This window comes from Carcharodon carcharias, chromosome 15 (genome assembly GCF_017639515.1).
Source record: "Carcharodon carcharias isolate sCarCar2 chromosome 15, sCarCar2.pri, whole genome shotgun sequence".
NCBI classification, from domain to species: Eukaryota; Metazoa; Chordata; class Chondrichthyes; order Lamniformes; family Lamnidae; genus Carcharodon; species Carcharodon carcharias.
This window is the reverse complement of record NC_054481.1, coordinates 41139518-41164271: the sequence shown is the minus strand read 5'-3', so window position 1 is coordinate 41164271 and position 24754 is coordinate 41139518. Positions and strand designations below refer to the sequence as shown.

Here is a 24754-nt window from a genome sequence, read left to right as displayed (position 1 = left end):
GTAATTCCTCCTCATCTCTGATTTAAATCTACCGCCCCTTAGCCTAAAACTATAGCCTCTCATTCTAGAATGCCCCACAAGGGGGAACATCCGCTCCACGTCTACTTTGTCCATCCCCTTTAGCATCTTGTATAGCTCAATTATGTCTCCTCTCATCCTTATAAACTCTAGTGAGCATAGGCCTAAACTGCTCAATCTCTCCTCATAAGACAAGCCTCGCATCTCTGGAATCAATCTAGTGAATCTCCTCTGAACCGCCTCCAATGCAACTACATCTTTCCTCAAGTAAGGGGACCAAAACTGTGCACAGTACTCCAGGTGTGGTCTCACCAATGCCTTGTACAGTTGCAACAACACTTCCCTATTTTTATACTCTCTTCCTAATAGCAATAAATGCCAAAATTTCATTTGCCTTCCTTATTACCTGCTGTACCTGCATACTAGCTTTCAGTGATTCATGCACAAGGACACCCAGATCCCTCTGCACTGAAGCATTCTGAAGTTTCTCTCCATTTAAATAATAAGTCGCCTTTTTATTCTTCCTATCAAAATGGATAACCTCACACTTATCCACGTTAAACCCCATCTGCCAGATTTTGGCCCCTTTGCCTAATCTGCCCATATTCGTTTGTAAATTTCTTATTTCTTCATTGCAACTTACTTTCCCACCTATTTTGGTGTCATCTACAAATTTAGCTATAGTATCTTCTATCCTTGAATCCAAATCATTAATATAGCTTGTAAATAATTGGGGCCCAAGGACCGAACCCTGTGGCACCTCACTAGTTACAGCTTGCCATCCAGAAAAAGACCCATTTATCCTGACTCTCTGCTTTCTGTTGGTTAGCCAATCCTCTATCCAAGCTAATATATTACCCCTAACTGCGTGTGATCCTATCTTGTGTATTAATCTTTTGTGTGGCACTTTATCAAAGGCCTCCTGGAAGTCCAACTTTACTACATCTGCAGGATCCCCAGTATCCACTTTGCTTGTCACATCTTCAAAGAGCTCTAGCAAATTAGTCAAACACAATTTACTCTTCGTAAAGCCATGCTGACTCTGATGGATTGCATTTTGACTTTTCAAATGATCCATTACTGCTACCTTAATAATGGATTCCAACAATTTCCCAACGACAGATGTTAAACTAATTGGTCTATAGTTTCCTACTTTCTGCCCCCCCTTTTGAATAAAGGGCGTTATATTAGCATTTTTTCAATCCACTGGAATATTTCCAGAATCCAGGGAATTTTGGAATATTATAGCCAATGCATCCACTATCTCTGCTGCCACTTCCTTTAAGACCCTGGGATGTAAACCATCAGGTCCTGGGTATTGTTACCCTTTAATCCCATTAGTCTGCTCAGTACTTTTTCTCTAGTGATGGTGATTGTTCTAAGTCCCTCCTTCTCTGCACTACCTGTTACTAGTGCCTTCCACTGTGAAAACTGAGGTAAAATATTGATTAAGTGTCTCTGCCATTTCTGCATTCCCCACTATTAACTCCCCAGTCTCATCCTCCACTTATTGAACCACTTAATCAAAATTTTTGTTATTTCCTCATTCACTCTCTTCATCTTTGGTAGTTTCCTGCACCATTGGCTGTCATTCCTCCCTTCTTCAAAATTGCCACCTTTATAATATCCCAACATTGGAACAGCAGAAAGTACAGAGTTATGCTGTATACAAACCATTTTGCTGTGCAGTGCCCCAAACACAGTAACAACGTGTCCATATATTTGAATCTACAGTTGAATTTAATTTTTGTGTAAATACTTGAGTGTATACCTAGATGCATTTTGTGTAAAGACGTGAGTTAACATTGGCTGTAGCTATAGTATCCCTTTTTGGGTAATCTACCAGCAATGTTTCCTGAATAATACAGTACAGAAGGAGATCATTTGGTCCATGAAGTTTGCACTGGCTCTTTCAAAGAGCAACCCAGTTAGTTCCACTCTATAGCTGCGTCTCCGTTAATCTTTAAATTTTTTCTCCAGTATTAATCCAGTTCCTTTTCCAAGGCTATAACTTAATCTGTGTCCATCCTATCAGGCAGTACATTCCAAATCTGAACCACTCATTGCATGGAAAAGTTTTTTCTCACATCACCTTTTGTTCTTTAGCAGCCACCTTTAAAATCTGTGCTCTCTAGTTACCAACCCTCAGCCAGTGGAAACGGTTTCTCTTATTGGTCTCCTCTACATTGGAGAGACTAAACGTAAACTGGGCGACCGCTTTGCAGAACACCTGCGGTCTGTCCACAAGAATGACCCAAACCTCCCTGTCGCTTGCCATTTTAACACTCCACCCTGCTGTCTTGCCCACATGTCTGTCCTTGGCTTGCTGCATTGTTCCAGTGAAGTCCAACACAAACTGGAGGAACAGCACCTCATCTTCCGACTAGGCACTTTACAGCCTTCCAGACTGAATATTGAATTCAACAACTTTAGATTTGAACTCCCTCCTCCATCCCCACCCCCTTTCCGTTTCTTCCCCATTCCTTTTGTTTTTTTCAATAATTTATATAGATTTTTCTTTTTCCACCTATTTCCATTATTTTTAAATCTTTTATGCCCCCCCACCCCACTAGAGCTATACCTTGAGTGCCCTACCATTCATTCTTAATTAGCACATTCGTTTAGATAATATCACCAACTTCAACACCTCTGTGTTCTTTTGTTCTTTTGTCTGTGACATCTTTTGATGATCTGCTCCTATCACAGCTTGCTTGTCCCTACAACCACACCAACCCCCTCTACTTCTCTCTCTCTCTCTCTCTTCACCCCCCCGCCCCCCACCTTAAACCAGCTTATATTTCACCCCTCCTTGGATTCAACCAGTTCTGCTGAAGGGTCATGAGGACTCGAAACATCAACTCTTTTCTTCTCCGCCGATGCTGCCAGACTTGCTGAGTTTTTCCAGGTAATTCTGTTTTTGTTTTGGATTTCCAGCATCCGCAGTTTTTTGTTTTTATATAATTTTTTTCTCTTATTTTACTCTACCTAAACTCTTCTCAATTTTCAACACTGTCTTTGTCAAATTTCCTCTTGGCCTTCTGTGCTCTGAGGAGAACAACCAGAGCTTCTGCAGTCAATCGTGTCATCCTTCATCCCTAGAATCATTCTAGTAAATTTCTTCTGGACTTTCTCCAAGGCCTACAAGTCCTTCGCAATGTGTGGTGGCCATAATTTTTACACTTCTGGGCCAAAGGCACCAGAAGCAATACATTGCACCACTTGGAACTGGCAAGCTAAAAGATATTGTGGCAAAGTGCTAGGATGTTGGTATGAAGAGAGCATCAAACAGCACAGTAGCTGATATAATGCAAAAATGCTACTTGGCCACCTAATAAACTAAAGACCCAATTCATTTTAATGTCTGTTTAATGTTGATAGTCTTTTGGCAGTGACTAATAGAATGGATCAAAGTTTACATAAGTCGTTCTTCTGTTGATTCAGCTGGCTATGGAGCTGAGTAGCATATCCACACAGACCAGGGAAGTCCCAGGTTTGATCTCCAGACTATCCTGAGGCAACTGATGCCAGCGATAGGTGTGCTACAGTTAGCTTCAGTGCCTCAGTTAAAAGAGAGAAATTGTTACGGTTTCCTCCTCTTCAATGCTAAACACTGACCTCTGCTGGTAGTGCACGTGTACATCTGTTGGACCAAGCCATGAACTGACTCAGGTCTGCTGGCTGACACTGGCGAGCCCTTCATCAACGTATTCTTTCCTATGTATGCAATTAAAATTTGCAATACATTTATTAGCTGGCATGATCTTTTGTTGTAGGGAGTTGTCATGTGAGCAGGTTGACTGCCTTTTGCTAATGTTACCCCTTTCTTCCCATAGTTACACACCTGTGTTTAATATAGTGAACAACTTTCTGCATCAGGCAGAGAATGAGAAGTCGAAAGCAGCTGCCATTATGATGATCGGCGTTGCAAAGGAAATTCTTCTGCACAAACAACCTCCGCAGTTAGTTCAATTTTTTTTGTGTTTTCTTATGTACTTAAAAGAATTTGATCTTGGGGTCCCTTAATGAATCACCAGGTGCCTTTGCTAATAAGTCTTGCTGACCAGAACGCTCTGGTTTTGATTCTTCATCTGTGCTTAAATAGAACCCAAATAGTACAGTATTTGGGTCTCCATGATTATATTCAGTTCTTCCGACTTGAGAGAAAAAGGGCAGAGACCTTACTGTTATTTGCTATGCAGTAACTCCCACTGGAAAGTATGTGCGGTCACTTAATGAGTGCAAGGTCATGCTTAGCTGTAATATCCTCCTACTTTTGAATGTCCTATCATTTTCTTATTAATAATTGTTTATTTACTGCTCAGGCTCTTTCTGCTACCCAACCCATTTTCCCTCGTGAGACTCAGAAACTGACTTCATTCTTGGACTTTGATAATTTTGGCTACTAGGAGTTATGACAGGAAAAACATGACTTGCCCTTAGCATGTATTCTCCTGCCTTTCCTCTAATTCTTTTCCACCCTACTGTCCCTTACCCCAATCCTAGGGCTGCGGACAAGTTGGATGCTACCCACTGCTCCTCCACACCTTTCACCCTCGCTTCTCCTAGAAGGTATTCAGGTCCAACCCATTTGGGATACTGGAACTTTGATTTCTTCTCAAAGTAATAAAAGCCAAAAAGCGTCCCAAATCTAAAGTGATGATTAAAGCAGCAAATAATTGCAAGTTCCAAACTGAATAATAATTTGAGTGGGGGCAGTGTCCAAAAAAATTTCTACTGCTTGAAACCCATATGGCATACGTGATGTGGAATGGTCAGTTCCGAACACAACCTTCGTATCAAAATAGTGCTGTATAATTCTAACCTATATTCGTAATCAAGTTGCTAGCAGCAGCCGCCAATGCCCCAGCCTGCCTTTGGGTTGGTTAATTTCCTACTTTCCTTTGGTTACTGTATATCTGAGCAGCATGTTATGTTGTAACTGGGTGTAGGCCCTTGTTCCTGCAGCAAATCACATCAGGAATAAGTCACTTCCAACATCTCTATATAGCAAGATCTAGAAAGGTGAATGTCCTATTCTGCTATTTCTTGAAACAAAATGTTTTTGCCCAGTTCATCTAGTTTGTGTTTTAAAGGGAAGTTTTCAACAAAGATGACCAGACATCAACTCCGAGACAGGCTGTTCCATTATTTATGCGCAGGTGAGATGTGTATGTGTATTTACTTTGTGCATTATCAGCATTTTATCATAATGTGAAGCTTTTAAGGTGGGATTCTGGGATTCCATCAGAATTGGGAATTCTGGCAAAATACCTCCTCACATTGTTAACCCTACTCTGTTCAGATGCTGACCAAGGAAACCAGGACCTGAATGCACAGAATTTACATCATGGAAATTTCCTGTGTATTGATGATATTAAATGCATTGCACAAAACAGAAAAATGTAAGCACTGGAAATCCAAAAAAGCAGAAATGCTGAAAATGCAGCACAAATCAGTGAAAAACAGGCCTAATGACTAGGCAGCCCATTTTCCACCTTATAACTTTTGATATTTAATTGTGGGTGGGTGTTGCAAATTTCTAGCCAATAGACTTTTACAGCACAGGAGTCTGTATGGCTATTTTGCCAGGCCTTGTTAAAAGAGCCATCCATTTTGTTCCACTATCCTACTCTTTCCCTCAGCCTGCAAGTTTTTCCTACTCAAATATGCATCCCTTTTGAAAATTATTATTGAATGTGTTTCCTCCACTCTTTCAGGCACTGGATGCTAGATCAAAGCAACTCATTGCATTGGAAAGAAAAGGTCTTATCTCCCCTTTGGTTCTTTTGCTAATTTTAAATTGGTTTCCTTTGGTTACTGGCCCACTTGCTAGTAGAAACAGTTTCTCCTTTATTCACTCTTTCAGAACTCCTCAGCATTTTGAACATCTCAAATTTTCCCTTGACCTTTTCTGTCGTAAGGAAAACAATGCCAGATTCTCTTCTTCCCATTTTCTGCCAGGAACAGTGACTTGATGCATCAGCCAACTGCTTGTATCATGGAGGACTAAATAAGCCATGCTTCAGAATACCAAATTCAGTTGTAAGAACCATATAGTCTGACATAGTTGGAAATCAGGGTATTAACAGGAAAAAAATATCTATGGAACTGGGCTTGAACACAAATTTTAGAACAAGACATCTCAGTTGGACTAGTCAAATACTTTCTCTTGTAGTTGTGCTTGTTTATCATTACATTAAGGCATGATGGTAGCACATCTTACTCAGTATGGTTTTTATTTTTGTTTTACAGAATCACCCATTCGTTACAGAGAATGCTTGTATTGAGTGAATTCCCCCCTTACCTATTTAACAAGCTGAAGGCCTTCTATAAAACCCTTTCACTTCCTTCTTACTGCTATGCCTTTACTAATAGGTGAGCGTTTTTCTTATAATTCTATGATATTAAATATGTTTGAAAATAGGAAGAGGGAAGAGTGAGTTCTGCCTTCTCAAACTTTCACGGCAGTACCAGTGCAAGTTTTGTCTGGTGGCATTTTCTGCATTTCTATCTTCTGATGAAGGGGATTTTCGCTGCCACTATCTGGTTCCTCTCTTAACTAATTCTGTTAATTTTCCTTGTAACTGTAATGATGTTTAGGAGGTGGAAAAGGGGACAAACTCAGAAGCAAATAGAGCAAAGATTTAATGAAACTATGATATAAAAGAGATGTCCAGCTCAGTCTTCCAAATGAGGGATGGGAACTTGGTATCATTTAATGCAACAAATGCTGCAAAGGGGAAAATTCAATGCTTGTTTCTTAGATGGATCTTATTAATGCTTCTGTTAAAATCTGTGAGCTAAGCACTTTGGTCTAATTAAGTCTGGCACATGACCAAAAAATGTTCTATATTAAAGCTTTATTGATTCGGTATCTTTTTAAAATAATTTATGTAAGATGCTTGCTGATTAAATGGTACTAGCATTAAAAAAAAAAGTCAAATGTAGCCACATCCATAAAGATAATTGTTCTGAGATTCTTTGTTCACAGTCTTAATGTACTGTCCTGGGAGGACCCTTTCCTGACCTCCATCCTAAGGGGTCAAAATATCACTGGGCACCGACAGAAGAAAGGCAAGAAAGAAGTGTTATGGGAGGATCTCACTGTTGTGCACGCTCGGGTGGAAAGAATGGAGACAAGAGAAGAGTATGTTACTTTTAATTAAAGTTAATTCTCTGCTGCAGCAGCCGATAGCAAAATGTGTGGCTTTTTTTCTTGTAACTGATTTTTTTTTTCTCGAAGTGAATTTGACAGACATCCTGTGTTACACTTTAAAATTACACTTTTTTAAAATAGAGGTGATTGTAGGGTGAAACAGTTAATTTCTACTGTCTTATCTCTTCTTAAATTTAAAGAACGCTGATAGAATCAGACTGTGCCTAGTGTTGAGTGACCTTGAGCAAGGAGACCTGGATACAAGCTTGAATTTAGGGCAGTGAGCAGGGTAAACTTTTTGTACATGTGCGACTGCAAGTTGAACTACCAGAGGTAGCACTTGAGAGCACAAAAAGTTAAGAATTGATGGCTAAAAGGGTGGGATTAAGAGATGTGGGAATAGTGTGGGCAGAGGAGGTTGGGATGACTGTGAAGGACAGACACCAACACATATGGGTCAAACAGCCTGTTAGCATGCTGTAATGCAATGCTTGGGCAAGTTACTGGTGCTGATGGAATTCAGAGTCAACCTTGAGGGAACAAAAGTAGTTGGAGAAAAGCAGCTATGACTGAAGTTGTTCTGAGCTATATGGACGAAATTTGTTTACGACCTAACTCGATCAACAAATCAGTTTTTTTTTACTGGAAATCAAAATTCTTGTCATGAAGTAAAACTAGTTATAGAATTGCAATTTAAACAGTCAAACTTGATGTTGATAACAGTGCCTAAGTGACTTGACATGTTGCAGAAGATTGCCTGGATGTCGAGATGTTAGTGTGTAGGTTTGGCTTGAAATTTACTTTCTGCTTACCAGCTTTTTTGTGCTATGAATAATTCTCCCTTCTCTGAAGGTCCTGAGACTTAAAAGGCATGTATTTTTAAATGCACCCAGTTTTACAGAGCAGATTCTGCTTCTACCAAGTGGCACATTGGTGCCTTGTGTTTTATAGACCAGGTATATTGTATTAATTCAACACTGATTCCACAGTGTGATGCACAAACTGCACTGTAACTGATTTAATGGAAACAATGCAAGACTGTCTGAGAGATGGTATCAAGTTATTTGGCTTTGCGTCACTCCAGTTGAAACAATGTGAACTTTGAAAATGCACGCTTCTTAAAATATTTAGTGTTGTCAAAGAATGAACTAACGCCTCAGTACTTTGTTAACTTGAAACCAAAAGGTAACCAGCATGAGCTGTCCACCTAACAGTCACTGTTCTTCACTTTGAGACGTTTCTGAGAGTTATGTTATAAATACAGGTCTGCCCTTCTACAGAAACAGAAGGATAAACTGCTAAACTGGCACTGCTCTAAGTAGGTTGTGGTGTTGAATGGGGATTTTAAGTATAATTGTGCCATTAATGAGCCACTCTTGGTAATTCTTCAACAATCCAAATTATAACTGGATTCACACTTGAACCTGTACTATAGACATCCCTACAGAGTTTTGAAGTAGACAATAGATTGGTTTGAACTGAAGACAATTTTCCACTGGTAGGCTGCTAACAACTTTTGGTGCCCAGGATACAAGAACCAATCAGCCATTTGATTTAGTACGCAGTAAAATTTGACTAGCTCTGCAATGTGCAGATTTCTGTTAGTGAATGCTGCATCACATCTCCTTATGGTAATGGACTAGTATGTCATGCCTTACTAGTATTTGACTGACTAATGTGCAAACGTTATCTACAAATGTTGTCTCCTGTTTTGAGCTTTACACGCAAGTGGTATAAAGTCACCTGAGGCCTGTGGCTACATGGATGCTGGAATTTGGTATTAAAAATCTGCTGACAGTTTAAATATTTTTCTTTCAGGTACAGAGAATTGGTCCGATATCTACGAGTGGTAAAATGCAGTGACACATTAAAGTTAGTATATGTGTTTTTCAAATCTGTTTTTTTAAATGGTTAAATAATTTTATCAATTTTTCTATACAAAGTAGATTGACTTCAGTTTGTTGCATACACCTTAGAACTGTGCATGCATTGAGTGTATTTTTTCTTTTGATCAGGTTAAGAACCCTACAAGATAAAATTCCATTCTACTTTTGCAAGTGTGGAGATTTTCATGCTGCTGCGCAGTCATTTCATTTAAACTCCAACCTTTCTTGCTGCACAGCCTGCCGCTTAACATCTTACCAATACATGGTATACTTAAAAATTCTCAAGACTGGAACTGTCCCTGCTGGTTGTGAACTTTCAGAGGAAGGAAGATGGATATTTGTTAAAGGTCAGCCTCTAGATTCTAATCCAGTGAATCAATTTATTTGTGTTTAAACTGATATGGTGCTCTAAGAGAATTGGTGTTACTCTTTCTTCCACTGAGTCTTCCTATCTTTCCATTTTCCCTCCTGCAATTTTCTCCTGTCCTCTCAAAAGTGCTGGAGTGTGGCTTTAGATGCATTGTTCACTGTGTGGTGTGAGTATAGTCTGGTTGTAATCTTGTCAGCAAACTATCTGCATTCTGTCCAACATACTTTCCCAGGAAGCATCACTGACTAGCAATTTGGAGCAGGAACCCTGACTAATTTTTCATTTCACCTGCCCAGCTCTTCCCATGACTGCAGGCTCTATTACCAAATGTCATAACCTCGATTGCTATCTCACCTGAGACCAGTGAAGGACAAACACCAACACATTCACTAACGTTCACTTAGTGAACGGTGTTGTTCAGTTTCCCTCTAGACAGTATTCTTGCCAGTTGAGGTACTGTGGAGACCTTTGCCATTCCTTTCCAAGGTATGTTTTTTTTACCCGTAAAAACTCTGGGAAGACACTGAACCTTTTTCCAGTGTTACTTAATTGGTCACCAGCAGCCAGTATGTTTGTGGACGAAGTATATTTAGGTTTTTTTGCTTCTGTATACATCATTACATATGATTGTTCACTATCTTGCATGTAATATTGCAATGGATAAATTAGAAAGTAAGAATGCGTACACCATCTTTGAGGAACAAAATCCGCAAGAATATATTGTATTTCATTAGTAGTATTTCAAATTTAGAAATAACCTTTTTGTACTTGTTTAAAATGGCCTAGTAATTTAAAAATTAACATTGGGTAATTTTTATGATTGAAAATTATGGCCAGGTCTGTCATTTACAGTAAGTTAGCATTCGAACCAGATCTTGTGATCCTGAATTCCTGGTAAAGCCTTAGTCTTGTTTTGGAATTGTGTTTGAGGGTGTATTGACTCAAGAGTAATTTTATTATATTAAATGTTTTTGATGACCAGGCTTTTAAAACAAGCAGATGATGAGATAAATCCTCTGTTATTCTATAGTGCAGTAATTCATTCCCATTTTCTTAAATTATGCCTTTTTGAACCACCATGTGTTTTCTATTTTAAAGGCGCAGTGTAAATACAGTTTTATTTTTCTTGCTCTCTTCCTTCCACCCCATGTTAAAAAGACAAGTCTGCCTATAAACAAAATAAAAATCTGTACCTATGATGCCATAAGGCCTGGTTTAAAGAAGAAAAACTGTTGTAATTTGCAAAGAACCATGATTGAGTTTACTTTGTGGTACAATGTTTTTTGTTTGCTTCCAATGATTTTTGTCCACATTGTGGAAGATGTAATTTGGCATTATTTTCTGTTTTGAAGGTGCTAATTTGATAAAGGATTGTTTACTACTAAAATGTGCACTCAGGATTCTCTTTGTGAATGAAGTACTCTACAGAGGTGTAAGTACTGTGAGGCATTTTGATATGCATTATACAGTTGTCAACTGCTGATTTATTTCTCAAGCTTTGTGATTCCATCATTATACAATGTGAGAGCAGTATTTGTGTATCAATGTCCGTTAGAGAATTGTTTGTCTTAGGTGTTACCGATGGCTGCTGCCAGCACAACGTTGCCTCTCTTTCTCCCTTGCCAGAAAAAGTTGAAAGAATATAAATATATTAGTGCAAGACACTTGTGACAAATGTATATTTTTGTCTTTTAGGATTTCTTGATTTTGTTAGCCATGGGCTCCATACTTAAGTTGTTGACATCTCTTCTCTGCACCCAGAGGGAATTCATGTTATAATCTGACTGATATTCATTTTTCTCAAGGCAAGGGAGAAACCTGTAGATCTGGAAGCTTATGGTATGCAGACTGACTGCTCTTGTATGCATTTCCAGCCATGGACAAGTGCTTGCATGGTTATCAATAGGGGAATGTTTATGTATCTGTAATTTTTTAAATAAAATGGGGGCATTTCTTCAACTACTGACCCTGTTCCTTGCCTGGAAAGCAGGAAGATTATAATTAAAAATGAGTGGGTGGCTGGATTGCATCTGATGCAACTTCCTATATTTAAGAAGGGGGCAGAACATTCACAGTGAATTATAGACCATTTAGTTTGATATTGGCATGGAAAAAATAAAGAAAAATGTAGTAATGAATAGGCAGCATGGATTTCAAAAGGGAAAATCTTATTTGACCCCATTGAATTGTTTGAGGAGATAAGAGAGTATATACAATGATAGTACAATAAATGTAACTTATTTGGATTTTCAAAAGACCTTAATAGACTAATGAATAAAGGTTAGAAAAGGTGGAGTCAGGGGACAAGTGGCAGAATGGATTGCTAATTTGCTTCAAAACAAAGTAGAGAGTGGGATTAAAGGGTAGTTATCCAGAGAGGCAGAAGTTAGTGTTATGATCCCAGACCAGACCCCCAAAGTTTATGGTCCCAGATGAGACCTCTAAAATTGGTTATGTTCTGGTTAGGGACCAGTAACCCTTTTTGTTAAAGATGAAATTTGAAATCTTAATTATTTAAGACAATAAAGCCGCAAGATTCCATGGTTTTAAACAAACAGAAGAGCTTGTACTATACAAAGGCAGCAAAGCAGACAATCAACACCCTTGAACTATCTATCTTATACCTTAACATCCAGAATCAACATGGGGTAAACATGAATTAACAGGCAAATTGTGGTCATACTCACCACAAACTGCATATTAAATGGCAGACACAAGCAAGGTCGGGTCCCCAAATTTCTCTGCAAATTCACCCAGACGTCAGTGAGTCACAAAAATTGGCTGTCTTCCTCCTGAAGGATTTCAGCTCCTCCTTTTCAAAGATTTAGCCTCTGATTTCCCTCAAAAGCTGCTCCAATTCAGACTGCCACAATAATTGCTCACTTCCCAGTTGCTCAGTCTCCTCCTGAGATACATCCCACTGGATTCGTAAGGCTGCACCCCAGCTTCTAGTTATCGGCACAATTCCAGCTCTCTAGCTACCCTGAACAGAGCCCCCACTGCTCACGGGCTTTCGTTTGCCCCAACTGCCAGCTTCACTGAGCCGATGGCTGCTGTTTACTTCAGCTTCACTGGACTGATAACTGCCCTGGGCTTCTCTTAGCCCCAATCTCCTGAGCAGCATGAAGCTAGCAACCTTCTGCCTCTTCTTCCAGCTCCGGACTCATCTGAGCAACCTCTGCTCACCATGGACTGCTGTTCCTCAGAAGCACAGAGCTAACAGAAGCGCTGCAGCTGCATGGAACTGATCCTCCTCTTCATGTGCTCCCTACAGGCTGCAGTTCACTCTGCCCTTTGGACTAATTGGTGTTAGCTGTTAGCATCTCCCAACAGGGTTCTGCCCCTGCTTTGAGGCAGGATCAAACGTATCAACCCTTGGTACATTCTGCACCTGAAATGCCTCCCCTACAGGTGCTAATTTACAAAAGCCCACAGGCAAAAACCCAAATATATAGATTCCCTTACAATAGGAAGTGGTGTCCCACAAGGTTCAGTGCTAGGACCATTGTTGTTCATAGTTTTGGACTTTGGAATTAAAAATAAAAACACAATTTCTAAATCAACAGATGATAGCAAATTGTGGGGGTGGATTGTGGTACTCAATACTGAGGAGGGCTGCAACACATTACAGGAGGACAATAATAAACTTGCAGAATAGGTGATTAATTGGAAAATGAAGCTCGAACACATAAATGTGAGGCTGCATGTAGGAAGAATAGGGAGGTCACTTGTTACTTGGTGGTATGGACTGGTTGGGCTGAATGGCGTGTATCTACATGGTGTGTGTCTGGTATCCCATGTGATCCTGTGGTCAGGCCCTCCTCTAAGTGGACAAGCAACAGGTTCTGCTTTGGGCATAAGGCTTGTTTAATATGCAAATTGGGGCCCTATGCTTAGAGAAGAGAAATTTATATTCATGAACACTAATTTGCTATTTCAGTAACCTAACAGACTTTCAGGATATATTCTCTGATCAAATTGGTTTAGTTTTGAATCAGCTGGAACTTAATTTTTAATGCCATAAGAGCTGATTAAGATCTTGCCATTCAAATTTTAATTAAAAACAGAAGCTGTTTAAATAAACTGGCACTACAGACAGTATCTGTACTGGGAACTTCCAAAACTGTATTGGGATTGCAGACAGAGGCTTACTTCTGTTGTCTTGGATGTTTAGTGTATGTCTTTACCTTCATCTTCCCAGATTTGACGTGAACTCAAAGCCACCTTCTCTTTTCCCCCCTTCCCTCTTCCTCATTGTTGCCAAACCTCAAGAGTTAGGGATAAGAATGTCCTTCAAATTATGAAGTCTAGAGTATCTGAAGTATCTACTTAAACAAAGTTGTTGTTGCATTTCTATCATTCAGTGAGATCAGTCATGAACAGGCTAGAGGGGCTAAATGGCCTGCTCCTGTTAAATGTAACCATTGCACATTAGCATTTGGAGGCTGAACTCCTGAATGATTCAGATTGAGATTTTTTTTAGCTGGTAAGTGTGATGGGTTATGATGTGTATATATGTTTTTCCCCATGTTCAGGTTCACTGCTGGAGCAGACTGATTCAAATTCACTGCAATTCATTTACATTGACAGAAGTGGTGCTACCGGCGCCACCTACTGTATTTGTGAAAGTAAGTTACTTCCAGTAGCCTAAACTTGCTGGAGTATAGGAAAGTGATATGTTTTGTTCTGTTTTTTATTCTTTCTTGGGATTAGGGCGTCACTGGCAAGGCCAGCATTTGTTGCCCATCCCTAATTGCCCTTGAACCACTGCAGTTCTTGTAGGGTAGGTACACCCACAGTGAGTGTATGAAATGTCAATTTGCACTTCGTAACATTTCTCACTTAATGGGTGTATCAAGTTCATTCAAGGGGGGGATTCAAATGACCGTGGAATAGGAACCATAGCATTTCACAGCACAAAAGGGGACTACCCTGTCCATTTTGTCTGTGTTGGCGTAATATTACATGAATCACATTGTCCTGCTCTTTCCACATATTGCTGTATCTTCCTATGCTGCAAACATTTATTTACTATTTTTCTTAATGGTCTTTGCCTCAATTTTTTTTCACAAGGTGTGGCTAGGCCAGCATTTTTATTGCCCATCCCTAATTATTCCCTGTAGCAAAGCATTCAATGCTTGCAGTAATTCTGTAAATAAATTGCTTTTTCACAACATTCTGGCTTTAAATTGTCAATGTTTTTCTAATTCCCAAATTACCAGATGCACTGAAATCAATTTCATAATTTTAATTCAAAGCAATTATTTGGGTTACCACTGGATCTGTTAGCCTACTGCACCAGTAGTGTCAGATCTTACTTGTAATGGCCACCAATATTGCTAATACTGTATTATGATAGAGGGAAAGAGGAAGCTTAAAGCTAAGTGTATATAAATTTATAGGCAACCAGCGTACAAATCCCTATTCATTCTAAAGCATGAGTATTATCACTTAAGATGTCCTAAATGATCTTTATTTCTTGTTCCTTTACAAACAAATCAAACTTAAATTTGCATAGCGCCTTTCACACCCTCAGAACGTCCCAGAATACTTTTGAACTGCGGTCACTATTTTAATGTAAGGAAATGTGGCAGCCAGTTTGAGCACCAGAAATAAGGACAGGAGTAGCCAATTTGGCCCCTTTAGCCTGCTCTATAATTCAGTAAGATCATGGCTGATCTGATTGTCACCTCAATTCCACTTTCCTGTCTGCCCCCATAACCCTTCACTACCTTGTAGATCAAAAATCTGTCTAACTCGACCTTGAATGTATTCAATGACCAGCCTCCGCTGCAGTCTGGGGAAGAGAATTTCAAAAATTTATGACCCTCTGAGAGAAGAAATTTCTCCTCATCTTAATCTTAATTGGGACATTCCTTATTCTGAAACTCTGCTCTCAGTTCTAGATTCCCCTAGGAGGGTTAACATCGAGGGGAGAAACATGTTTGCACACAGCATGGTCCACGAAAAGTCCATGAGACAACGCAATGTGTTTTGGTAGCTTAAGCTTATGTTTTTTTTTCAATATATTGACCTAATGGCTGTTGGCAATTAAATCAGTTGACTTGGAGATGGTGGGGTAGTGCAACATACTTTAAACAAAAACTGAAATACTAACAAGTTTAAATAGCCTTAATAAAAGGATTTATTTTACTGTCCTACAGGACTGTGCACTGAAGAATTTTACATTGTAGTCTGTAGGAGTGACTTTATTAGTAATCGCTAAAGAAATTTTAGGGAAAAATGTTAATATAATGCATATTAGTGTCATTTCCACGATGATTGTGAATTTGATTGTGTTGACAACTTGGCTGTATTCATACTACAGATGTAACATTAATGTAAAGCACTTAAGATGTTTTCTCCCAGTGCTCAGTTTATAGTGTAAATACAGCATGAACCTAGCATTTGGGCCTAATCCAATACCAGGGCAAAGCAGATCATTGATCTCGGGGTGGGGGGTTACCTGCTTTGGTTTGGTTTCACCTTAGGGTCAAACCATTTGATAGAGACTCAAATGTTGAGCGCCTTTGTGAAATAACTTCAGCTTTACACAGATAAACTTGGATGATGCAAATACAGCATTATTGTTTTGAGACTTGGTAACTGAGGGGCACCCAGAGATGAGCTGATTTTACAACTTGTGTTAACAACTGCAACATGAATCTATTCAGAAGTTTAACAGTTGGTCACAAAGGCTATGTTTTATGGTACTGTCCTAGAAATTATTTTCTCCATTAACATATAAACTTTTAAAAACATTTCTTATCAGAGCACAGCTGTCCTTGCAGCAGCAATCCTTGAAGATCTGAAGAATGGAATCGTGGGCTTACCCAAAGCCTTTTCATCTGTGGTAGGTGAAAGTCTTTTGTCTAAATGCTGTGCAGAGTTGTATTAATTAAATGCAGTAGATCCTGAGTTCTGAGTATTTTGGGAATCACTATTAAATGAGTATTAAATTACCTTTGTAGAACTATCTGTGAGCAGTAAATAAATGCCTAGGGTTATTGGTCTAGAGTGGGGCCATTTAGCTCAGTCAGTTGGTTAGATGAGTAACATATGGCTCAAAATAATACTGACTGTGCCGGTTTGATTCCTGTTCTGGCTGAGGTAGACTTGGGACTTGCCTCCTTGCCCTGCCCCTTTTGAAGGCAATGACAAACCACCATTAACAAAAACTGCCATGAAAACAGCTCAGGATGAAGCATCAGCTGACAATGAGCCAAGGACTTCCCTTCAGGCAGAGCACACATGACATGACATTGGACTAGACTTAAGGAAGCCTAAAACTTTGTGATGCCCTTCAAAATGCTTTTTTTTTAAAGCACAATGCTTTCCATTCTGTCAGTGTTGTGTATGCATTTCCAACACATAGCACTTTTTAATTATCAGCTACCTTGATTATACTTAAACAATTAACCATTCAGGTGAATGACACTGTATAGGTGGCCTGTATAACATTGGCAGTGTCATACTAAAAATGAAATGTGTAATGATAACGCAGTTATTTATTATGTATATTGATTTTGGAACATTTACCTTTTCATTTAACATCCAATACATGATTATTAGCTCCCCACACTTTCTGACCTATGCTGCTCTGATCATCTGTTTATAGCTCCCTTCAAGAATGAGTACAATTAAATCTTCATTAACCACACAACTAAATAAAAAAAGGCTAGGCATTCACACCATGTGACTTGAGCATCTGAAGGAGAAGCAGGATTAACGCTTTTATTTTGAAGCTTCATGAATTGGCATCAGTTTTGAAGAAAGTTCTGTCAGAAATGTTAATGTTAACCTTTTTCTTTTGAGATGCTGATTGACTTATTTGTGTCAATCTTGTATTTTTTATTTCAGATTTCTATAAATTGTACTTTTTCTTATCTTTAAACATAATTACTTTGCCAAATTTTATGAGTAAAAACAGAAAATGCTAGAAATACAGTAGATGCAGCATCTGTGGAGCGAGAGACAGAGTTTGACCTATCATAAGAACCAAAATGTTAATGCTGTTCCTTTCTCCACAGGTGCTGCCTGACCTGATTATTTCAAACAATTTCAGTTTTTGTTTCCGTTTTCTAGTGTCTGCAATATTTGACACTTGTATTGGTGATGATTAGAGTTTCTGCTAAAGTTGCAGGGTGAATCTTGCAGCCAGAGCCCAATCTGACTCTAAAGCAGAGGATACTGAGAATTCCTGCTTGTACTTCATATTGCAGAGTGTAAATTCAGTACAGTGTGCAAAATTGCTTAGTCTTACCTCCACCTACAATTTTAAACAATGAGATTGTGGATGCTACTGCTTGCACTGCCTAAACAATTCAACTTCGTCTACTGAGAGGAGTTCAGGATGTCTGTGTAAGCACAGGTGCAGGGAACACCATTCTGGGCAGCTGCATTCAAGTCTTACACAGACAATGTCAACAGGATACTACCTGGCTGAAAACAAAAACACAGTCATCAGCTGCAGGCCAGTAAATGCAGCCCCAGTCAGACATTCAGTAACTCAAACTGAAAATTTTTAAAAACATTGAATATCTTAAATAGGCTGTTATCTTTGAACAGTGAATCCCAAATTCTATATAATGTATTGTATTTCCACTAAAATTAAATATAGGATATAATTTGATGTTTGCAATGCGTTTTAATGGTGTACTTGCATCCCAAGTCCCACGTACTGCCCTAAGTACCTGGTAAAGCAGAGTTGCCTATTTTACACCATTCTCTGTTGTGCATGTACATTGTTGTCTGATCCTCGGCATAATTGTTTTGTGTGGTAACTTTGATTTGAAAATGAAAAAACACTAATTGCAGGTAATAATGTTTTTGCCTCTCAATCTCAGGAACCATGGGCACTTGTTGAATTAGCAGTACTTGATTTGGGGCAGAGTTTTCAGGCCCTGCCGAGGTCTGGAATTGAGGGGGACAGGACCCAACAATACTGATGTCAAGCAGCACGCCAGTTTCATGGCGCCGGCCGTTTTGTGGGAAGTTGGTTTGGGGTCTGACAAGGCCGTCCACCCCCATGAGGCAGACAGCCAATTAGGCACATTACCTGCCTTTAACAAAGTCCTTAATGGAAGCTGACTTAGACTTGTCAGCCTGTTCCAGTTTCCCGTCACAACTGGGGGCAGTTCAGATGCCTGGAGGCTGCCATCCTGTGGCAGGCAGGGATGCCTACACCCCAGGCAGGCCTACAGTAACTAAATAATGTGGACAATTCAATTGGTAGAAATAACTTTTTTCTTTTTAATAAAATTTTAGAATTGTTTACTTGATGACCTGCATTCCTTTCAGTTTACCAAAAGAAGCAGTGTGAATGCTCATCCATGTATTAACAGCCACTATCATTTCAGCCACTATCATTTCAGGCAAATTTTCAGCTTCCTGGATAGGTTTCCATTCTGTTGCCAGACTCCATTGTCTGAATTTTCACTTTGGGGATAAGAAACGGGCTCTGAGACAATTTCCAGGTCGCTAACCCGCTCCCTCGGGTTGGGGGAGATAAGAGTCACTCTTTAGGATTTTGCCCCTTTAATTGGCATGGAGACAGGTTCAGTTATTCCAGACTAGATGCCTTAGTTACAGTGCTACTTCACAAATGATTTTTTTTTAACTCTTGTTATCCTAAAGCTACCATTCATTCTTTTGTGTAGTTTAAGATATTGAGAGTTCTTCACTACCTGGACTCTGATGCGTGAATGTGTCTATTGAGTATTGTTTTGTTATTCAAGCAAGTGGGCCATTACATCATGGTCTAGTGTTATCCACGAAACAGCATCTGCACCTACACTCCTTGCAAGGGCTATTCATTGCTCAAGTACAGCAATAATTGTCAATTTGTTTCCCGCTAAGCCTGGGAATAAAACAAATTGTAGATATCGAAGTTCTACATCATCTCAAGTTGCTTAGTCCTCGGAGATGCTGGCTTTTTACAATGAATTATGCCTTTTGACTTACAATTGTTTGAAAGGTTAAACTTTGAATAAAATTCCACTGGCACTTGGGTTAATGACAACTAATAAAATATTCTTTCTTACAGCTTCGCAGGGAATCTGCATTAATTCTTGTAACGGTGGCTGCTGCCCAGATGTTGCATAAGAATCTCCCTGTGATCAACATTGTTCTGCCATTAATTGTAGCTTATGGGGTAAGAACAGTAAAGTTACTAACCAGTTTATTTCACTTTTCTTCTGAAACTTGTCCTTCCCTTCCCAAAATCAATTTATGGAGTTTGATAGCTACTTTCAGTGTGGAGGTTGGTGGCGATTCTGGAGCTGTTGCTCCATTTTCTATCAAAAAGCTAATTTTAATTGTTTCACAGTGTCTCTATGCTTACATTTCAATGTCTTCTGTGACTATCTCCATAGAGATATTACTTTTGCAGTTTCTTTAGATTGTCGTTTTCCTAGCTTCATAATATTTAGGATCCCATTTTATGGTAACACTAATAATACCATTAATGTAAATATCACCCTCTTATTCCTCCCAGTTGCTTTCTTTCATTGTTTCATCTTGCTGCCCCTTTTTCCTTCTGACGATTTTCTTCCTTTCCCCATTCCTTCTATTCTTGTGAAGATCTTGACTCATTGGGCAGAATCTTTGGCTCCTCATTGAGGTGTAAAATGATGCGCGGTGACTTCAGGCATGTGTCCAGACGTCACTGCGTGTCATTCAGATTTTCAGTTCAGCGGCCGCGCATGGAATCTCATCCTTGGGTGGGATGAAGGGTTTTAAAGTGTTGTAAAAGTTTTTACTAAAATTAATAGACATGCCCCAGCTCATGTGACAGTTTCACATGAGGGGACATGTCTTAAAATTTTTTTTTCCCTTCATTAAATTTTTCTGCACTTAAACTAATCTCCCTGAGGCAGCTCAGCGCTTCCGGGCACGCCCACATAAAATGGCAGCGTGCAGCCGATCGCTCGCTCCCGCCCAACCCCGTTGACGGGAGAAAATTCTCCCCATTGAATTCCGCATTTTCCTGGGCCTCCATTCCTGGTTGCAAGCTGAGAGCTGGGATTCAGGAAAGGGAGATGGTGTGTGTTTCATAAAAGTAAATGTTTAAATGGAAATATCAGATGGAATGGCTTTATGGTCATTTTCAAAGTGGTCTCAAACATGTCCGTTTTCAGGATTGTGGCTTTTCACAAAATGTATGTGCTTGGTGGGGCACATTAGAGTTGGACCTGATTCCATCCTCTCCGTCTCGAGGGGGAGACCAGTAACTTTTTAAAAGAAATTTGAACTCCCAGTTATAACTGAATGAATTATAGTTATTTGGTAGTACAGGACTTGAGTATTGCTGAAAAAAGAGACATGTCTAAGCTTTCATCTTGCACTCATCAGGATACATCGCAAGAATATCAATATAAGGAGAAAACAACAATTTATACTGTATGTTAAGAGAGTGCTGATTGGCTAGCAGTTGGACTCCGATCGGCAGATTGCCATGGTAAATGCACCAATGATGGTGATTGACAGTTAACTGTCGGGCATTGTTTGGGTTCAGGCTGCCTGGTTTAAATTACAATCAGGGTTGTGGAGACACCAGCTCAAGCGTAGGCTGCACTGCTTTCTTTCTTAGTGACTCCGAAATGAGAAAACATCCTTGGTTTCTGATTGTCCTTCGCTACTGCTCTACAGCTCCTGGCAAATTTTGTGTGTCTCTTTCTTTCTCTCCCTCTCCTGTTCTCTCTCCCCCTCTCTCCTTCCCTCTCTCCCCCCTTGAGAAAACACACTGGATAAAACCCAACCCCAACCAAAACAAATTCCTTCCTGCAATCTATTCCCACAGCAATGTGGAATGTCCCAGATTGGGAATCTCCCATTCCCAAACCTTCCCTTTGTCCTGGGAAACCAGGTGAATAATTTACAGCCTCTTATGAAGACAACAGTAGACATCTCATCTCCACCAAGAATCTCAGAAAGGAGCTACTCTTTGTTTAATGTTTCCCACTCCCAACACTCATTTTGTTAAATAAACATAGGTCACCCTTTGAATTGTAATTACTTTAGGTCTGTTTCCCACCTTCTCACCACATGTTTCCATTATCTTGCATTTAAAAATTTAATTCCCCAAAACTTAAAGTTATACTCTTAAAATATATGAATCATGAAATTGGACATTTTTGCAACACGTGTTAGCAATTCAGCAGATTCAGTAAGTAGAGCCAGCGTCTCAAAGTTTGAGTCATGACAATCCGATGCTTCTCTGAAACTACTAGCTATTTAGTAATCATGATAGCTGACAATGGCTACTGCACCCTTGTGGGCATGATTCACCTCAGTTAGTGCTGTGGTGATACTTTGTCTTGTTTTAATAACTAACAGAAATTTTTAGATTGACATAGAGTTTGGAACTAACTTTCAACTCATATTTTGCACAGGAGTGGGAGGGGTTACTAATTTTGATAACGGCATCTTAGGATGGACCCAGACTTGGAGAATGGCCACATAGTTGAAAATTGGTTTTGTTCCCCAGTTTACATTACATAAGTCTAATTTATCGTTAAAATGAATGCAGAGGGAAACATAGTCAGTCAACAGGGCTGTCTTTATAAATACTTTGTTATTTTTCCTTGGTGTCTGCTGTTTTTGCTCACCTGATATATAGTGGGGTAACTGATATTCTGGTTGGAATATTTCACTTCACCCATCAGACCAATACTGGATCTTGATTTAATGGACTCCAGCTCTCTGTTCTAGGGGGTGGCCCCACTGATCAGAATGTTGTCTGGTCTAATGGTAGATATTGGATTCTTAGAGCCCTGAGGGACAGCAGAATGCATTCTTGCCACTGTGGTCTGGAAAACACTGCGTAAGCCACTCTCTGTTGTTTGTGATGCTGTCATTAGTGTTGCTGTGTTAAGCACCATGTACAATGAAGTCTTATATTATTTAATCTCTCCTATTTTCCCCCCACTCCATCACAGACCTTCCCTTTTTTTTTTGTTCCTTTTCTACCCTCACCTTTGTATCACTTGCTTAAAACCTGTTACATTTCTAACTTTTCCCAGTTCTGAGGAAAAGTCAGTGACCTGAAACATTAAATTTGCTTCAATAGATGCTGCCTAGCTAACTGAGCATATCCAGCAGTTACTGTTTTATTCTTCTTTCACTACCGTTGGTTATGTCCCATCCTAGGCAAGGCAGACCCACTAGAGTAGTTGGTGGCACTGTCAGTGCACCTCTGCAGTATGCAGTCAAGAGTAAACATCTCTGTAAGTTTGTAACATTGACTTCGGAGCCCATGAAGTTTCATGGCATCAGATTAAACTTGGGCAAGAAAACCTGTTAATTACTACCTACCACCTTCCTTCATCTGATGGATTGGTATTCCTCCTTGTTGAACATCACTTGGAAGAAGCAAGGGCACAGAATTTACTTTGTGGGGGACTTCAACATCCATCGCCAAGAGTGGCTTGGCAGCCCTACTGGACAAGATCTGAAGGTCATAGCAGCCAGACTGGGCTTACAGTAGATAGATTAGTGAAGACGAGGTCAAGTAGATTTCTTCCTTGCACACTCACTATCTGCTGCAGATGCATTTGTCCATGACTGTATTGGTATGAGTGATCATTGCACAGTCCATTTGCAAAGACAAACTCCTATCATAGAATGATGGAGGATATCCTCAGTCTGATGTGCCATGACCACTGTACTAAATGAGATGAATTCAGAACAGTATTAGCAGTTCAAAATTAGGCATTCGTGAGGCACTGTGGCCATCGTTAGCAACAGACTTCATAGAATCAGAGGTGACAAAACTGACACACTGCTCTATTTGTGGCCTTACCCCAGGGCTTTATAAAGGTTCAGCATAATTTCCCAGTTTTGTATTCGATAGTCTATATGCAGCGTCCAAGATCCCATGTGTATTGGTAACTACAGGGTACTCTCTCACTACTTCCATCTTTAAAGATCTATGCATATGAACTCCCAGTCCCTGTACACTCATGAAAATTATCATAATGTGTGTGTGTATATATATATATATATATAAAAATTAATATAAAATATATACATATTAAATGTGTGTAGTTTTACCTCTTCATTAAATTCAGAGACCAAGAATTACGATTAACACAATCTCTCACCAAGCTCAACATCTTTATAGAGAATTTTGAACAGAACAGTTTCAACTAAATCATAGTTACCCTTCAGGTGGTCAGTTTGGGATGACTGTAGGTTACTTAGGAGTGACCTTTTGAATAAGATCTTCCTGCTTGGTTCACTGGCGCTCCTCTTGTCTGTGTATCTTCTGCCTTTTTTCTGGATCAGCCCTCATCGATACCAGGTTGACCAAGCATCCTATTTTTTATGGGATTGTCCTGGAATTTTGCTGATTGTCCTACATCCCGCATGTTTTCTTCCAGGATGGCATTTGTCCTGTATTTCTAAAGCGGGAGAGCATCCAAACTGGACGTTAATGGGTTTGAAACTTCGATTCTTAGCATCCAACAAAACTGAGCTTAAAGGGAAAGGAGCTGTAGCTACATGGCTGAAGTTACAATGCAACATGATATTAAAAAAAATAACACACCCCTCCAGAAATAGTGACTGTAAATGTTCCTGCTTGGAACATTTACATCTATCATGTGATGGAATTGGAGAAAACCAGATGCTGCATGCCCAGGAAGATGGCCACCAAATTGTTCTTGCTGTAACTGTTCCGTTTTAATGAGCGAAGTATGTTTAGGTGGGAAGAGGGTGGTTGAGTTGAGCGAGAGAAATGCTGGACAGATTGTTCTGATTTTCTGTTTGGGTAATATAAAAGGCTGCTGTAAAAGTATTGTATAGCCAGACCTATCTGTTGTACATTAATACTTTAAAATATCTGGAGGACTGTGTGAATAAATATTAATTCATGCAATATAGATGCTGTCTTTCTGTTATTGGGGGAGATCATCCAATGGGATGTGCGAGGAGGAGGAGGAGAGAACACCCAGATTAGCCAAGGGACTTTGGTCCCCTCAAAAGATCAGCTTTTCCTTGTGTTTCATAAATTACACAGTATTCTAAAGGTGATGTGTCTAATTATCTGTCAAACTGCAACATTTTCAAAACACCACAGAGATGCAGTGTAAATTGGGAATAACTTTGAACAGTGTAATCGGCTGATCTCAAGCCTCTCAAACAATGTGATTGTCCCGCAATGTCACTTCGATATAATCAGAGCAAGAGGCCATTCGCCAGTCATGTCTGCGCCAGCTCTCTGAAGGAGCAATTCACCTAGTGTCATGATGCAGCCTTTTCCCTGAACGTTCTTCCTTTTCAGTTAATAATCTCTTATAATAATTCCTCCTTGAATGCCTTGAT

The 24754-nt window shown here is 39.6% G+C and overlaps 1 protein-coding gene across 7 annotated transcripts in view; it reads left to right on the top strand.

Moving 5' to 3' along the window:
* zgc:112980 (uncharacterized protein LOC503706 homolog) overlaps positions 1-24754 on the top strand; it is a 73281-nt gene that overhangs the window by 32653 nt on the left and 15874 nt on the right. For all 7 annotated transcript variants that reach the window (XM_041207256.1, XM_041207258.1, XM_041207260.1 and 4 more), the window contains 10 exons: positions 3852-3977; positions 5112-5177; positions 6271-6393; positions 7010-7165; positions 8993-9046; positions 9190-9407; positions 10783-10862; positions 13966-14058; positions 16203-16283; positions 19476-19583. In XM_041207256.1, the coding sequence (XP_041063190.1) occupies positions 3852-3977; positions 5112-5177; positions 6271-6393; positions 7010-7165; positions 8993-9046; positions 9190-9407; positions 10783-10862; positions 13966-14058; positions 16203-16283; positions 19476-19583 (1105 nt within the window). The remainder of the gene's footprint in view (positions 1-3851; positions 3978-5111; positions 5178-6270; positions 6394-7009; positions 7166-8992; positions 9047-9189; positions 9408-10782; positions 10863-13965; positions 14059-16202; positions 16284-19475; positions 19584-24754) is intronic.